The sequence below is a fragment of the Dendrobates tinctorius genome, unplaced genomic scaffold (assembly GCF_039654945.1).
Source record: "Dendrobates tinctorius isolate UK_male_01 unplaced genomic scaffold, ASM3965494v1 ptg000062l, whole genome shotgun sequence".
In the NCBI taxonomy this organism is placed as follows: Eukaryota; Metazoa; Chordata; class Amphibia; order Anura; family Dendrobatidae; genus Dendrobates; species Dendrobates tinctorius.
This window is the reverse complement of record NW_027361730.1, coordinates 11694772-11713011: the sequence shown is the minus strand read 5'-3', so window position 1 is coordinate 11713011 and position 18240 is coordinate 11694772. Positions and strand designations below refer to the sequence as shown.

General features: G+C 44.8%; 1 protein-coding gene across 1 annotated transcript in view; it reads right to left on the bottom strand.

The window, feature by feature from the left end:
* Positions 1 to 452: 452 nt before the first annotated feature.
* GCC1 (GRIP and coiled-coil domain containing 1) overlaps positions 453 to 18240 on the bottom strand; it is a 35338-nt gene continuing 17550 nt past the window's right edge. Inside the window, exons 2-4 of the mRNA XM_073579257.1 lie at positions 15528 to 16022; positions 14248 to 14770; positions 453 to 13003 (exon numbers count right to left, since the gene is read on the bottom strand). Of these exons, the coding sequence (XP_073435358.1) occupies positions 11891 to 13003; positions 14248 to 14770; positions 15528 to 16000 (2109 nt within the window). The 5' untranslated portion in view covers positions 16001 to 16022 and the 3' untranslated portion in view covers positions 453 to 11890. The remainder of the gene's footprint in view (positions 13004 to 14247; positions 14771 to 15527; positions 16023 to 18240) is intronic.

Genomic DNA, 18240 nt, shown 5'->3' with positions numbered 1-18240 from the left:
AGGTGATACTGATCCGAAAGTTGCTGCAGGTCCTATTTCCAGCCCCATTTAACATCTGATTTCCTCATGTAAGTTTACTATTAGATATAAATTTGCAGCATAAAGAATACCGTACGTCTGAGATTTCATACAGTGTAAACACGCAATAGAAAAATCCATGCACCCTTTAATGCAGAAAATTCCTTAAAATAATCTTTATTCTACACCTGTAAATATCAATCAGTGACCCTCATATGTATATGTTACTAATCCCCCCATAAAAGCATTTACATTTTCATGGAGGCACACACTACCTGTGCTAACCTGGCACAATGGTACATTTCCAAACAAGACGGCCATGCTCTGGAGTTTGCCTACCTACAGTTGTCCATCATGTTTGGCTTTACTGGTGTGTATTTTTAATGGATAAGAAATACATCTTTAGAGTTACGGTTTCCATTGTTTCCTAAAGCTTTAAAAAAAAAAAAAAAAAAAAAATTCACGTGCAATTGTAATATTATGTTGTTAATAGTGTCACTGCGTGCTGGGTAGTCCTGTACTGCATGCATGGAAACTGAACATTTCGTTCTTTTAAAATAAAAAGAAGTCCTAAAAAATTTGCAATACTTAAGTGATTTATTTGGCGTTGTACTTTACTTTTTTTGTGATAATTTCATGTAAAAAACCAAAATGTTCACATCTAATATTCCACTGCCTTATAAAGAAATAGATTTGGGGCTAGTTGATGACTTTTTGTCGACATTTGTCAGCAAGTTTAATTAAACAGTGAAATCAGTCAGTGATCTTATCTGATAGTAGGGATTGTAATCTTTCTTCTCATGAATAAACTTGTAAGCTGATTGATGACCAAATTGATCAGCTTAGTCAGCAGTAGTCCTGAGGCTGCGCTGAGTTTCCGGCTGACCTGAGGTGAACTGACAGCGTGGGAAAAAGTTCAGAAACTTTCCCACGCTAATCAGTTCATCTCCGGTTAGCCGGGGCGCCTGCGCAGAGACGAATTCATTCATTCTGCAGTGGTTTACAGCAGGGGCGGTAGCATTAGCACCGGTTTCTGTTGTAAACTAGTTAACCCCTTGTGATAGATTGCAGCGGGGAACCTGACTGAATGGCGGTGAGGTATGTATATTGTTGGTTTTTTATTTTATTTTATTTTTTTTACAGAACAAGGGCTTTTTTTGGATTGGCAGAATAAATTTGGTCAAAAACTTTGTATTTATTTCATTAAAATAAATTTTAATTGTGTCTTTTTTTAACCCTTTACTACTATAGTTAATAATGGACAGGTGTCTTATTGACACCTGTCCATTATTAACCCAGCTTAATGTCACTTTTCAGTAGCTAGGTGACATTAACCCATTATTATTAACCAATGAGCCACCCCTAAAGGCCATGGGAATAGAGAGGCTAAGTGCCAGAAAAGGCACATCTTATAGATGCGCTTTTTCTGGGGTGGCTGGGGCAGTTTTTTTTATACAGGGGGGGCAAAAACAATGGTGCCTCTCTAGGCTATTAATATCTGCCCTCACTCACTGGCTTTCCCTCTCTAGCGGAGAAAATTGCGCGGGAGCCTACGCAATTTTTCCGCAATTATAGCCTTAAATTCAACCTAGAGTTCCACATTTTTCCTAACACAAACTACTAAATTGATTAAACACCGACATAAGTCGTTTTGATATGACATGGTTTACTATATGTAAACCATGTGTCATATCATGTCGGGTTCGGGAATGAGTTTACTGAAGCCCCCAATTGTTTTAGCGGCTATTATGCTATGTAGAACTCTATGAACTATAAATATATGTATTCCATGTGTATATATCTATTCTTTCTTTGGTGTTTTAACATGTCAGGAGCCTGCTCGGTTAAAAAAAACGGATACGTCGCCGGTATCTGTCATTTGACGGATCCTGCACCCATCGCCTTTCATTCTAGCAAGCGACGGATCCGTCGCTGTCAGATTTTTCGCCAGACACAAAAAACGTTGCTTTGTGCATCGTGTCCGGCCGTCGGACAAATTTTGATGGATCCGGCGAACGACAGACGATACGTGATGCAATCCGTCGCTAATACAAGTCTATGAGAAAAAAACGGATCCAGCGGCATTAGTCGCCGGATCCGTTTTTTTAAAAAACGACGGATTTGTAACTGATGGCAAAAAACTAATGTGTGAAAAGGTTCCTAAGGAGATGGTTCTTGATAGGCATGTGAACTTGCACAAGGAATAATGATTTGAAATTGGTGATCTTCAATTGGCTCGGACAAAGGGTGTTTTAGTAATATTTTTAGTAAACCAGTAGTGGTATGATGGATGGAGCTAGATGTTGGGTTAAAGTACATTACAGTCAATACTGTTGAGCTGGACCAACAGCATATTATTGCTACTCAATGGTGTAAGAAAAACAACATTAAGACTTTGGAGTTGCCTAGTCAAATTCCTGACCTTAGTCCGAATTAGATGCTGTGGTGTTACTTTAAAAAGGCAGTTCATGCTCGGAAACCCTCCAATGTGGCTGAATTACAACAAATTCTGCAAAGATGAGCTGACCGAATGTCCTCCAGAGCGTTGTAAAAGACTCATTGCCAGTTATCGCAAACGCTTGATTGCAGTTGTTACTGCTAAGGGTGGCCCAGCCAGTTATTTGGTTAAGAGGGTAATCCCTTTTTCACACAGGGCCATGTAGGTTTAGATTTCTTTTTCCTTTAATACTAAATACCTTCATTTATAAACGGCATTTTGTGTTTACATGTTTTATCTTTGTCTAATATTTAAATGTTTTTGGTGATCTGAAACATTTAAGTGTGACAAATATGCAAAAGAATAGAAAATGAGGAAGAGGGCAAACATTTTTTCACACCACTGTATATATTTTTTCGGGATTCCATCAAAATCATCAACATATTTCTCACACTATCTGTAATACACGTGGTAGTGGAAACACTGTGCCGTGGACCGATGAGAACCCGGAGGGGCGTGACTAGGCGAACACCTCTTTGCTAGAGCCCCTGATGGTGTGGTTAGACTTTGCTCCAGGTGCTACTCCAGGACAGACTTTTAACACATGGCAGCTGACCCCCAAAGGGGTAGGAAGCCAGAAAAGCCAGCAATGGATGGTACAGCAGGCGCTTGGCAGGTACTGGCAAACACGGCTGGTAAACAGGTGGATACGGCCGATGCTGGCAGGCCTGACTGGTAAACAGGTGCTTGCGGATACGGCTGGTATACAGGCAGGTGCTGGCAGACACGGCCGGTGCTAGCAGACACGAATAGTATACAGGCAGGTGCTGGCGGACACAGCTGGCATACAGACAGGCAGGGCAGGTGCTGGATGACATGGATAGTATACAGGGATACAAGCACAGGGGTTCTGACAACTAGCAAGCGTGCAGACAAACTGACAGAACACGTTGCTTAGGCACCTCCCAACATGTGGAGGTGCCTTAAATAATAAATGTTTTTCAGCTATTGGCTGGGGACACTTTAGGACAATGCACACTGTCTCTTTAAGAGACTGGGATTGCACCTTTATCACAGTGCCCAGGGATCTGGCAAATGTGCACAGAGACCGCAGCAGCAGGAGGCAGCTTCATGTGAGTGAGTCGGCATCCCTGCCAGGGGAGAAGAGGATAAGAATTGTGCAGAGATGCTGGTGCTACACTATCGATAAAAATCTCTCAAGGTTTGAATTATTTAAGCAAAGATGACTTGCATGGCACTAAAAAAAAAAATACGCTTCTATGCCACACTTTTTCTCTTAAATAATGTGGCATAAAACTACTTGTAACGTTTGTTTTTTTTTTAAAAAAAGTCTGTAAATATATAGCTGTGTGTACATGAAAGCAGTCAAATGCAAAACAGTGGTCAAAGTGGTTATCCAGTCAAATAATAAAAGCCTACTGTGACTTTGTGAATGCACACTGTCATATCATGACAGTGTATGATATGCACAATCTCGCAATTTCCCTGTATTCTCCATGCAGTTGGGTGGTCATGTAACTACTTGTACGCGATTTTCATACTTGCAGTGACATACCGCCTACACTCTCTTCCACTTCTCAATGTTCTAGTGGAGGAGTGTCTAGTTCGTATGAGACCTCAAGTATGAAAATTGCTTCCAACCGCACAGGAAATACAGGGGAATCATGACAGTGAACACATCGCACACTCATGATTTGGCAGTCTGCCATCACCGTGACAGCCGTCTTTTCTTTTACACTAGACAACCCCTTTATCAGACTGTGTGCAGCTCTTGTCTACACAGACATGAAGCAATTGTGTATTAAATTGAAATAACCTTTTATTAGGTTTTCAGGTAATGCTGACAGATGCATGGACTTTAGTATGAACATTTCATCAAGTTTTTTTTACGAAGACTTTTTTTCTTTATATTAGCTAAAATGGATCTTTTTATTTTACAACACTTTTTTGCTCTACAGAATGTATATGAATGAATGCTAGGCCAAGTAAATATCAGCGTACACAATAACTTTACCCGTTTCCGTCGTGGCTGGGCATCTGTTTTTATAATGTGACTATCATATTAAAGCTACAATCATTGGCCTTAGTTATCTGACAAACCAATGGGGCCAGTGACTGGCTGCTGCGGAGAATTGTAGATCAGATCTTCACTGTAGGACAGCCATTAATGATTCCAACAGGACCAACTGGGTTTCAAAAGATTTACCAAGAAATATATGTTTTTTGTTTTTAATCACATATCCAGCTTTCCAGATATTTTTTTAAACATTGGGCTTGAGTACAAGATGCGCAAAGTGTGCAATCATTTTCTGTGTGGGCCTATAGCCTCTATGATTCATGGGCCTAATACTTTTCAGCTTCAATAAAATGTCAATAAGAAGATCTTGCAAAACAGGCATGTCCCCATTTGATTTTATTCAGTAAAATATCAACTTAAAGTTACCACTTTTATGCATCTCCAGGTCTCAGCAGCACAGTTACAGTCATTGATGGCGAGGCGTATTTAAAGTCGTATTGAAGTACAAACCTTAGAGAAACAAAGTGGTAACTTTACACTGTTCACCTTTCGTTTTTGCTGTTAAAGGGAATCTGTTACCTATTTTTTCGACTATAAGCTGCGGCCACCGCCATCAGGGGCTTATCTACAGCATTACAGAATGCTGTAGATAAGCCCCCGATGTAACCTGAAAGATAAGAAAAACAAGTTGTATTATACTCACCCAGGGGCGGTCCGGGTCCGATGGGTGTCGGGGTCCGGTCCAGCGCCTCCCATCTTCTAGCGATGACGTCCTCTTCTTGGCTTCCCGGCGCACTGCTCTGCCCTCGACACCGACACCCCCCTGCTCTGCCTGCGACACCCATCGGACCCAGGCCGCCCCTGGGTGAGTATACTATAACTTGTTTTTTCCCTTCCCCATGACAGCACCGCAGACATGAGAGAAGGTATCTGCCCCCAGGAAACCTGTAGCAGAGACATAAGGAGGCGGCACCTCTCTCCCCAGTTTGGTTTCCTGTTTCCTGCAGGCGGATGCTTGGGGCAGAGCCTGTACCTCCGGAGGGATCCCCCTCTGATGATGTCCAGTCAGGAGGCCGAGGTCCACGGGGAGAGGATGGCAGCGGGGCGCGGTCGCGCTCGCCTGTCAGCCCAGCACGGTGGGCGCTGTGAGCGGTGTCCTCCTCGTGTGACTCCCCGGCGGCCGCTCCAGTGGGAGGTAGGGCCGGGGGGAGGCGTGGCCACCATGACTGGCGCCGACTGAGTGGCGACGGCTGCCGGGGTCGCACCGGAAGTGGCGTCACACGCCGGGGGAGCGGTGTACTGGGCAGTTCCGGGCGGGAGCAGTCCCAGAAGCGCGCACCACTCCTCCATAAAAAGGGACACGAGGTAGGCGCCACTGGTCCCTGAGAGGCTGCACACAGGCTCCAGTGTTATAGAGCCAGACCAGCAGCAAAAGGCAAATGGATCCTGAAGTCGAGAGGAACGCGCAGGAGGAAGAACCACCGGCTACCGGGGTACCCAGGAAAGGGGCCGGGTGAGTGCCTTTGTAAGGCTGCCCTATATATGTCTTCTGTAGGGAAAGGCCACATCCAAACAAAAGAACAAGGAATGTGCATTATGCAAAAAGGCCCTAGCTAAAATGTATGAGAAGCGACTGTCGCTCATGCATTAAAAAGACAGTGGCCGAAGAGTCACCATCCCTGCTCCAAAGCATTAAAGCTATGATCCGGGATCAAGTAAAAGATGAATTAAGAGAGCAGACACCTAGCTCCGATATAACACCTGCCCCAACCCCACCTCCTCCTCTCCCTCCTACAGAGATAACTACTGATATAGAGTCTGAGGAAGAACAAAGGGAGATAGGGGCCTCGGACTCGGACCTGGACTCCTCGGACGAGGAAAAGGGTCATCCATATTTCCTATCTGAGGACATTGGGAAGTTACTAAAACTTGTAAGGTCCACAATGGGACTTGAGACACCAAAAGAGCCTAAGTCAATTCAAGATGCTATGTTTAGCAATCTTGAGGGGAAAAAACGAAGGGTTTTTCCTTTCCATGATAGCCTGTTAAATTTAATCAAGAGAGAATGGAGGAAACCCAACAAAAAAATTTCCATACCGCAGGCGCTCAAACGTAAATACCCGTTTGATGAGGAGGTATGCGATAAATGGGAAAAAGTTCCCAGACTAGATGCCGCCATTGCTAGTACATCCAGAGGAATAGCATTGCCATTTGAGGACATGGGCACCTTAAAAGATCCCCTTGACAAGAAAGCAGACGCTTTTCTAAAGTCTGCTTGGGAAGCATCAGCTTGGTCGCGTTTAAACCGGGGATGGCCGCCACTTGTACAGCACGTGCAATGGTCAAGTGGCTAGACGAATTAAGTGACCAAATTAAGAATAAATGCCCAAGGGAGACACTGCTGGAGGCAATACCTTCCCTACAGAAGGCAGCGGAATTCCTGGCGGACGCCGCAGTAGATTCCGTCCGTGGTGCCGCCCGTGCATGCGCCCCTTTCAAATTCAGGCCGCAGAGCACTTTGGTTAAAAAACTGGTTGGCAGACTTCCAGTCAAAAGTTAAACTCTGTGCCGTCCCTTGTAAGGGTCAATACTTGTTTGGGAAAGCATTGGACGAAATTTTAGAAAAGGCGTCAGATAAGAAAAAACGGTTTCCACCCCCTTCCCTAGGCATCAGTGGACTGAAGGTCGCTCGTCCTTTCGTGGAGCAGGGAACAGAGGGAGCCGAGGGCGGCCAGACGATAGAACCACGCAGGGCAGACCCTGGAGGGGAAAAGAGAGAGGATTCCTCTTTAGTAAAACCACCCCGAGACCCGATACTAAGCAATGACGCCAGGGCGGTCGGGGGAAGGCTTCGGTTCTTTGTCCATCAGTTGGTAGCATTGCCCACCTCAAAGTGGGTAACCAACCTGTTAGCCAGGGGCCTACGACTAAGTTTTCTAAGCCTTCCACCCCAAAGACTAAAAGTGACCCGGGTAGCCAAAAAGAATCAGGCTACGCTAGAAAAGGAGATCCAGCTCCTCATTCAAAAAGAGGTACTAATAAAAGTCCCATCTCATCAAGAAGGGAAAGGGTATTACAGCACTCTGTTCCTCACGCCAAAACCAGATGGGTCACTAAGAACAATATTCAATCTCAAAGCCCTGAACCAATACATCAGAACAGAGAAATTCAAAATGGAGACCTTGGGGTCAGCAGTGAGGCTACTCGACCCAGGTTGCTACATGGCAGTAATAGATCTTACCGACGCCTATTACCATGTCCCAATATGGGGAGAACACCAACAATATCTAAGAGTGGTAGTAGAGATTGCTCAAGTCCCTACTCATCTACAGTACCAGTGCCTACCCTTCGGGGTATCAGTAGCCCCTCGTATATTTACAAAAATCATCGGGGAAGTAGCGTCCTTTATAAGAAGGGAGAATATCCTGCTAGTACCCTATCTAGACGATTTCCTGGTCATAGCAAATGACAAGCAAAATTGCGAAAATGCAGTTACAAAGGTCCTGGAAATATTAGCCAGGTTAGGCTGGATGATCAATCTGAGAAAATCCAAATTAACTCCAGTACAGTCACAAGAATTCCTTGGAATTCAATTGGACTCATTAAAACAGCAGTGCATTCTTCCAGAAAGAAAAATTGGGGCTATCCAACAAAAAATACAACGGATACAGTCCGGTCGAGCTATATCAGTAAGAGAGGCAAAGTCGCTCCTGGGCACGTTAACAGCAACAATCCCAGCGGTCCGGTGGGCACAAGCCCATACGAGAGACCTACAGTGGCAGATCCTATCCGAGCAGGAGAAGGGTCCTTCCAATTTAAACCGGGAGATCATTCTCTCCCCTCAAGTGCAGGAGTCGCTAAAATGGTGGCTGAACACCGAAAATTTAACCAGATCAGTGCCGTGGACTACTCAAAACTCAGTGGTATTGACCACGGACGCAAGTCCGAGTGGTTGGGGGGCACACATACAGAAACGAACCCTACAGGGGCAGTGGGAACCCGGAATGAGGGATGCATCCTCAAATCTAAAAGAACTGGCAGGTGTAAGGCGAGCCCTTCCCCTGGTAAAGCAAGAAGTACAAGGGAGACATGTCACCATATTACCTGACAACAACACGGTCATAGCGTACATAAACAGACAAGGGGGTAAAAGGTCAGCAACCCTTATGGCAGAGGCCAGGGAATTATTCGCATGGGCGGAAAACAATCTTCTGTCCTTATTGGGTACACATTTAAAGGGGGCAGACAATTATCTGGCCGATTATTTAAGCAGTCATGTACTACACCAGTGAGAATGGTCCCTAAGTCAAAAAATATTTGGGGAAATCTGCTCTGCCTGGGGCACACCAGAAGTAGACCTGTTTGCCACCAGGGAAAATTGGAAAGTGGACAGGTTCTACTCCCTAAATCCAAGAGAGCAACCAGAGGTGGTGGATTCGCTACTACACCGGTGGAAATTTCGTCTGGCCTATGCGTTCCCCCCGTTTCCATTGATTCCAGTAGTCTTGAAAAAGATCCGACAAGAGAAAGCTCGAATAATCTTGAATGCACCCTTCTGGTCGAAAAGGGCATGGTTCACATGGCTCAGACGCATGTCTGTCTCGGACCCATGGATCCTCCCAGATACCCCGAATCTGCTATACCAGGGCCCAGTAGAACACCCCAGGGTTCACAGGCTGCACCTCACTGCGTGGAACTTGAGAGGGGACTCCTTCTAGCAAAAGGGTTCTCAGTCCCATTAGTAACCACCCTGCTCGCTAGCAGAAAGGAGGTAACTTCACGCAAATACCAAAAAATTTGGGAAAAATTCTTGCAGTTCCCGGATCGACAATTGACTGGGACAGCCCAGTAAATACCAATAAAAGAGATCCTAGAGTTCCTCCAGAAAGGACTGGAAAAAGGACTGTCCACAAGCACCTTGAAAGTGCAGGTATCGGCCCTGGGTGCATTGTTTGATCAAAAACTGGCTGATCACCCATGGGTCTATAGATTCATTCGGGCCTCCTTTACATCCAGGCCCACAAAATTAACATCTAAGGCCTGGATCACACTTCCGTTTTTTTAAATCCGTCCAAATCCGTCGTTTTCCGTTAAAAAACGGATCTACCATGTTTTTGGCGGATCCGTTTTTTTTTCCCATAGACTTGCATTAGCAGCTACCGCGGATCCGTAAAAAAAAAAAAACGGATCCGGTAGCATCCGTTTGCGGCAAAAAACGGAAACGGATCCGTTTGGCAGACACAAAAAACGGATGTGTGAAACAGGCCTAAGGTAGCTCCCTGGGATCTAAATTTAGTATTAAGGGCACTGACAGCGTCTCCATTTGAACCTATTGCTTCCATCTCGATAAAGGCGCCGACGCTAAAAACAGTACTCCTGGTGGCCCTAACCTCAGCTCGTCGTGTCTGCGAGCTGCAGGCAATATCTGTAAATCCACCATATACCACCTTTTTGGATGATAGGGTGATCATAAAAACTGATCCAACCTTCCTACCGAAGGTAAATTCCAAATTTCACAGGGAGCAGGAGATAATTTTGCCCTCGTTTTGTCCAAACCCCAAATCCCAGGGAGAGAAAACCTTCCATTGCCTAGATGTCAGACGTTGCCTGCTTCAATACATAGAAGCCTCAAAATCATGGCGGCAGTCTTCAGCCCTTTTTGTCTCCTTTCAAGGGACAAACAGGGGTAAAAAAGCTTCAAAGTCAACAATTGCACGATGGCTACGTATGGGTATTGCACTAGCTTACTCTTCTTCAGATCCGACTCCCCCACTGGGTGTAACAGATCACTCTACAAGAGCCATAGCCACGTCATGGGCTGAAAGGGCAAATGCTTCGGTTGAGCAGATTTGTAAGGCAGCAGTGTGGTCCTCACCATCCACTTTCTTCCGACACTATAGACTAGACCTAGGGCCCTCAAATCTGGCCTTTGGGAGAAAAGTGTTGTCTGCTGTTGTCCCACCCTAGGAGTCTATTCTATCTTTCCTCTCATGTCTGCGGTGCTGTCATGGGGAAGGGAAAAAATAATTACTTACTGGTAATTTGATTTTCCAGAGCCATGACAGCACCGCATCGTTCCCGCCCTATCTTGGTGATGGTTGTGAGGTGCACCAAAAAATTTAAAGTTGTATCTGGATATGTAAATATGTGAAAATATATATAAAAAAAAAATAATAATAATAATATATATGTATAGAAATCGAAAAGAAGGTGAATATTAGTGACACTGTTATATAACATGTATGTAAACTAATAAGGCGGTTACCTTTGCATAATCTGAAACAAACTGGGGAGAGAGGTGCCGCCCCCTTCTTATGTCTCTGCTACAGGTTTCCTGTTTCCTGGGGGCGGATACCTTCTCTGTTTGCGGTGCTGTCATGGCTCTGGAAAATCAAATTACCGGTAAGTAATTATCATTTTTCTTCTCTTTCAGGTTACATCGGGGGCTTATCTACAGCATTACAGAATGCTGTAGATAAGCCCCTGATGGCGGTGGCCGAAGCTTATAGTCGAAAAAATAGGTGACACATTCCCTTTAATAACTTAGCTTGTGATCTCACCATAGTGTGCCAAAAGAAAAAGGCGTACTGTTTTAAATTATCAAACTGTAGCTGTATTCTGAAGCAGACCATAGAAATGAGATCTTTGCAGATGCCGTCAATTTTTCCAAGATGTGCTGACTGGATGATGTGTGTGGTGGTCATACAAATAAGATTAACTCCAGAAGTTACTAAATAAAGCTGGTTCTGCCAATGATCTGTGGCTACATAGTCCATGTATGGTCAGCTTAAAGCCCCACATACACAACAGAGCTGTTGGCCAGCCATCTTTCCCAGCTCCTCCATACACAGGAGTACTCCTACCCTTCCTATCAGCAAGCCACTGCCAGACTCCTTTGGAGCTTTTCTCACCAAGAACAAAATGATCAACAGTCTGAAATCAGACATCCTTAGCTCTTCCAACATCGTCTGTTGGGGGAAGTCGTTAAGCCCCCATATACAGACTGCAGGTCGAACTCACTGGTATCAGCAGGTTAGGCCAAAATGAATCTGTGTGTGGTTGTGTTACGAGCCATTAAGGTATTTTTTAGTTGAAACAAAAGTATTATTCTTAGGCTAAGGTGTAGAATACTGTTGATAGTTGTGCCCGTATGGTATACTAACCCATAACTTCTTGTAAATTGATGCAAAACATAGCTTACATAGTTAATAGAGTTTGATAACAATAAAAATAATTTCCACTCTAGTACGGTGTTTACAATGGATTTCACGAATATTCTTTACTGTCATCTGTTATTTATGGTCCCAAGATAAAATACCACAAAGTTTAGGAAATGCCAAAATCACTTGTAAAAAGTGTTGTCAATGATATAACACTCCCTTAAGTAATACTTTAGATCACCTTTTAGTCGCTGCCCACCACCTACTCCCATCCTGTGCTCTAAGGGCTGCATTTCTTTCTTCTGGGGAGAAATGCAGGACTGTCAGAAGTGCGCTCAATGTATGTTGTCTACCCAGGGGATCCGGAAGAGTCAAGAACCCTAGCAAAACATTTTTCAGATATTCCATGTTTGCCCCCTCCCTGCTTCTGTCACGCATAGCCTTATTGACCTGCTCACGTAAAGTCTGAGACTCCTCATGGTTCTCTGCTAACCGTTCCTGCATGCTTTGTATTTCTGCCTCTAGTTCATGTTTTCGGCGCCGCAGGTTCCCAATCTCTGCTTCTTTTCGAGATAGCTGATCTACATATACAAGAAAAGCTGAGGAGTTGTTCGACGGAAGCTCTAACCCATTTTCTAAGGGGTCTGGAAAAGGTGGGCATATGCCAACAGGTATCTTAGTTTCTCTCAACCTTTCTAGTTCTTGTTCCTTCTCATTAAGCACAGCCAAGACACGTTCTCTGTGTTGCCTTAACTCTTCCTCCATTCGTGCCATATTCTCACGACTTTCTTTGCGCACTTGGTCAAGCTCCTGTCTGTGAGTCTGAGCTAACAGCACAAGTTTCTTGCGTGCAGTCTCCATTTCTGCCTTGTGTTTATTCTCTGCTTCCTCAGAAGAAAATCTCAGGTTGCGATACTTTTCTTTCAATTCTGCCAACCTCTGCTTGCCAGCTTCCAGTTCTCCTTCGCGTGCCCCTTTGGTTCTCAGAACTCCCTGAGCACGAGCTTTGTAACGCTCAAACTCTTCTTTTACCTGCTGAAGCTCCTGCTGGTAGAAGAGAGCAGATCCACGCTGCTCTGGACTGTCATCCACGTCCTCACCCACTGATGATTTCATAACAAAGGCTTCAGGTGGAGGATGAATTGAGGTGGCCATCGCAATGGTTTTGTTCTCGGTTTCTAGCTGCAAAAGGCGCTCTCGTAGTTTACGAATAGCAACATGGTCCCTCTGTTTCGATGTCTCAGCTGCTCCCAAGAGCTCAGATAGCTCCGATACTTGGGACTCAAGAGATCGTATCCTTTCCTCTTCTTGAAGGAACCTCTGCTGATTATGCTGATCCTCCTCCAGCCTCTGAAACAAATTTTAAATGATAATATAAAGAAAAATAAATTTACTTATAAACTACAAATTAGAGCTATATTTTTATATCAAGGGTTAGAAGGACATTAGAAGACACAGATTTAGCATCTAATTGAAAACACACAGTTTATCTTTTCCCATCTAAAAAGAAAGGTTTCCCCACTGGCAAGATGTAAGAAATCACTGCAATAGTCAACAAGATAGACAAGGATTAATTTCTATACCACTGGTAATGGCAGCCATGTTTTTGGCTCTCCTTCAAATAAGGGCTCCCACACACATCAGATAGCTGTTGACCACACAATTTTCAGCCGAAAGCCATCTCCCAACTTCCCAAGCCGAACATTCCCATGTTCTCCATGATAGGGTTAGTCAGAATCATCTGACAGCAGCTTATGTCTTGGAGAACCAAAGGATCAGGTGCTGAAATTCATCAGACCAGGTCCTTTCACCTCCCCTAACCTCATCTGTCAGGAGACTAAGAAGGCCCCTAAATAATTTGGATGGTCAGCTAAAAATCTGCGGGTTATTCCAACTTTTATCTAATGTGTATGGGACACCTTTAGCGCTAAATGTACACACCAAAAACAAAAAAATTGTGCTTTCTACCAGAAAATAAATGGGGCATACCTGGATACTGGACACAATGTTTTTGAAATTTATGGCCATGTTCTTGAATAAAGCAGCTGTAAACAATTCAATTGCAAACCTATTTTGTTCCCTAATTTGTGAATGTAATCTTAGGAAACGTTACTATTAGCCAAATATTGAAATCAGAATTTGATAAGTTGCTGGACCCATATAATGGATATTTCAATGTTAGGCAAGAAAATTTTAGAAATAGGTTTATACAGGCATTCTGACATGGATTGTCAAAGTAAGTACACCAACCTCACCAGGTCTATTAAATAGTATATGCAGTTTTTATAGTGAAGTCTGGTGAATGATCGTTTTGAACATTTTCATCTATCAATTCTGGATGACATAATGAGGTTCGAAAAACATACAAAAATATATAACCCATGCACTTATTGTATGTGACGTCTACTACAGACTAACTAGGCATTATGAAACTGGTCTTCCATTTTATGCGCAAGTAAAGTTCAATCATTGTTAATGTAGACGTCATGTAAATTTCTAATATGCTTTGTGCTATAAGTGTTGCCTATAGCAGCCTGTGTGATCTCTTCTCTCCCTTTCATCCAGGATGGACACACTTGTTCCATAAAGCTTACCTTATGTCTTTCCTCTTGTAGCAGGGCCTCCAGATCTCTCTTCACTACACAAAGCTCTCCCTGCAGCTCCTGAACCATAGGGTCAGGCTCTTTTCTCTGCCTCCTTGCCTCAGAAAGGTCCTTTTTCAATTCTTCAGTTTCCTTGCGCAACCTTTTACCTTGTTCCTCTGCTACCTCGGCTCTAACAACCAGTTCAGATCTTCCGGCCAACTCTTGCCTCGCTTCCTCCAGCCGCAGTTCTACCTCTTGCCTCTGGTCACGCTCTCCTTGCACTAGGCGCTGTAGTTCCTTCAGCATGGCTGCGTGATCTGCCTGCTCTTGTGCGCGGTCATTTTGGTGACAGATCAGTTTCGCCCTGTTCTCTGCCATCTGAGCTTGTAGGCCCTGAATCTCGCCTCGTAACTGGTCATGCTTTTCCTCCATTCTTTGGACCATTTCCTCCATCTCCTGTTTGGCCTTTCTCTTGTCTGCTTGGTAGGAGGCTTCCATGCGAGACTTCTCCTGTGTTACTGTGGCCAAAGCACTGACGGAAGAAAAGAAAAATAATGATATTACAACCAAAATGTTCTTCAATAACATATAGGATGTAATATTTTATCCCACAGAAATTAAAAATGTTAGTGCGTCAAGAGATGCTATAGGAAACCTCCCAAGGCGTTTTTCCTGAAATGTCTTCTTTGATGCCCCATTTTTTGTCTGATGTGTCGTTCAGCGCTTGGCCTGACACATGAAGTACACATTAGGCACAATCATGGCTTGTTCTGCAGTTGATCACCGCCTGTATTCTCAGATTCTTTATGTCATGTACAGGACTGTGGAGGGAGCTATGATTGTAATAAAGAAGCTGTGAAATTAGAAGGCATGGATCCTGAGTGTAAAACGGAAGGTGAGGGCTGGCTCAGCTCAGATAGAGTGACTAATAGCTTGGCAGGGGCTGACCACACGCCCTGATCTCGGACAGCATGGACGGGGATGTTATCGGAGGCTAGCTGTCACTAGAGGTCAGAAGCAGGTCATGCCCCGATCTGTGACAAAACTTCCCAAAGGGGGGGGAAGCACTGAGGAGCCGAACCATCGTCACATACAATGGCAGGTACTGTCAGGGTTACAAACAACATTATGGATGTTCGCTTTAAATTATCTCCCTTGAGTACCCCTTTACACAGTTTGTACGTGTGAAGTCAGTTTTCTCCATAGCAGCTGATGAACGTGCGTCCCGTATACCGTAAAAGGGTAGACACAGTGGAAAATTAATGTAATAACGGCAATGGATAGGTCACCTGGTTAGAGTGGCGAGCTGGTTTTTAAGCTGCACCATCCTTCTGTCTGTATCTGCCACAGTAGAGGGACCACCGTCTCCGCTGGCTGTGCTGACCCCACTTTCTGAGCCACTCGCTTCTTCCACACCACCGTGGTGATGAGCAGGTTCCAGTCTTTCATCTTCACTGGTCTCTCCACCTCTAGCGCTGGGCAGGCTGCCTGCGGTGTCCACACTATCCTCGCTGTGTGTGGAGTGCTGGTCATCATGTGGCTCCTCAACCTCTAAGGAAAGGGTTCCAGGCTCCTGAGAAGAGGACAAGACATGAAGACTGGCCTCTAAAGCTTCTTTTTCTTTTGACAGACTCTTGTATGCTCGCACAACATCCTTTAGCCGAGTCTGATACTGAAGCAGCTGCTTCCTCTGAGTTTCCACCAATTCTTGTAGTTCTTTCTTACTGGGGCCACCTCCGAAATTCATACCCAGCTTCTCCATGGTTGTTACTCAAATCTTCACCCTGCAAGAAAAAAATAAAAACATAAGATCACAAATCCTACTTGCAGGGTAATATCTAATGCCAGTGGATTGTTGTTTTTTTTTTTTGTGCTTTGTTTTTTTTTTCTTTGTTTTGCAAAAAAATGTAAAGGCCGCAAACACTCCATCCATCAACTACCAGAATGTGCCTGTAGCCCTGCACATAGTGCACTACTGGACAACCTTGAGTAGTAGCAATCACCTCATCCGCTGATTGTACTATTACAGTACGTGGATGACCTTTTGCTGTTCTGCCTGGACCAGAGGTCCTGCAGGGAAGCCACAGTTTCCTTGCTATGCTTTTTTTTTTTTTTAGCAGAAAAGGGTTGCAAGGTCTCACGTGACAAATTACAGTATTGCAAACAAAAGGTGACATTTTTGGGATATTGTATTGCCGAAGGTACCAAACACCTGACTGAAGACGCCTCCAAGCTACTGGAACAACACGTCTACCTTGAACTGTCCTCCCATCTCTCTTCTTGCTCCCTCTTCGACCGCTTACAATCTGGCTTCCGGTCACACCACTCCACTGAAACTGCCCTTACTAAGGTCACCAATGACCTCTTAACCGCCAAGAGCAAGCGACACTACTCTGTCCTCCTCCTCCTGGACCTGTCGGCTGCCTTTGACACAGTGGACCATTCCCTATTATTACAGACCCTCTCATCCCTCGGCATCACAGACTTGGCCCTGTCCTGGATCTCATCATAGCTAACAGACCGGACATTCAGCGTCTCCCACTCACACACCACCTCCTCACCTCGCCCCCTATCTGTCGGAGTCCCACAAGGTTCAGTCCTTGGGCCCCTGCTGTTCTCTATTTACACCTTTGGCCTGGGACAGCTCATAGAATCTCATGGCTTTCAGTATCATCTCTACGCTGATGACACACAGATCTACATCTCTGGACCAGATATCACCTCCCTACTAACCAGAATCCCTCAATGTCTGTCCACTATTTCATCCTTCTTCTCCGCTAGATTTCTGAAACTCAACATGGACAAAACAGAATTCATCATCTTTCCCCCATCTCACGTGACCCCCCACTACGAACCTATCAATTACAGTAAATGACTGCCCACTCTCCCCAGTCCCACAAGCTCGCTGCCTCGGAGTAATCCTTGACGCTGATCTCTCCTTCAAACCACATATCCAAGCCCTTTCCACTTCCTGCCGACTTCAACTCAAAAATATTTCACGAATCCGTTCATTCCTCACCCAAGAATCTGCAAAAACCCTAGTCCATGCCCTCATCATCTCTCGCCTTGACTACTGCAACCTCCTGCTCTGTGGCCTCCCCTCAAACACTCTCGCACCCCTCCAATCTATTCTAAACTCTGCTGCCCGACTAATCCACCTGTTCCCCCGCTATTCCCCAGCTTCTCCCCTCTGTCAATCCCTTCACTGGCTCCCAATTGCCCAGAGACTCCATTACAAAACCCTAACCATGACATACAAAGCCATCCACAACCTGTCTCCTCCATACATCTGTGACCTGGTCTCCCGGTACTTTCCCACACGCAACCTCCGATCCTCACAAGATCTCCTTCTCTAATCCCCTCTTATCTCCTCTTCCCACAATCGCATACAAGATTTCTTTCGCGCATCACCCCTACTTTGGAACTCTCTACCACAACATATCAGACTCTCACCTACCATCGAAACCTTCAAAAAGAGCCTGAAGACCCACCTCTTCCGACAAGCCTATAACCTGCAGTAACCACCGATCGACCAAACCGCTGCACGACCAGCTCTACCCTCGCCTACTGTATTATCACCCATCCCTTGTAGATTATGAGCCCTCGCGGGCAGGGTCCTCTCTCCTCCTGTACCAGTTATGACTTGTATTGTTTAAGATTATTGTACTTGTTTTTATGTATACCCCTCCTTACATGTAAAGCGCCATGGAATAAATGGCGCTATAACAATAAATAATAATAATAATAAGACAGGAAACAGGCAATTCAAAATCTCCCTCTACACAGGTCACATCAGCATTTACACACTTTCCCAGGCTTAGTGACCTTCTGTAGGCCTTGGATAAGGCCTGCTTCACAAATGTTGCAACCACTTTATGACTGTTTGCCACCAGACCCCTATGATCTCACTCCTTTGACAATTTATCCCCCACATGACATCCATTCCATACTCGTACAAATTCAGCCAAAACATCTGTCTATGGCCAGACAGCTCCGACTTGC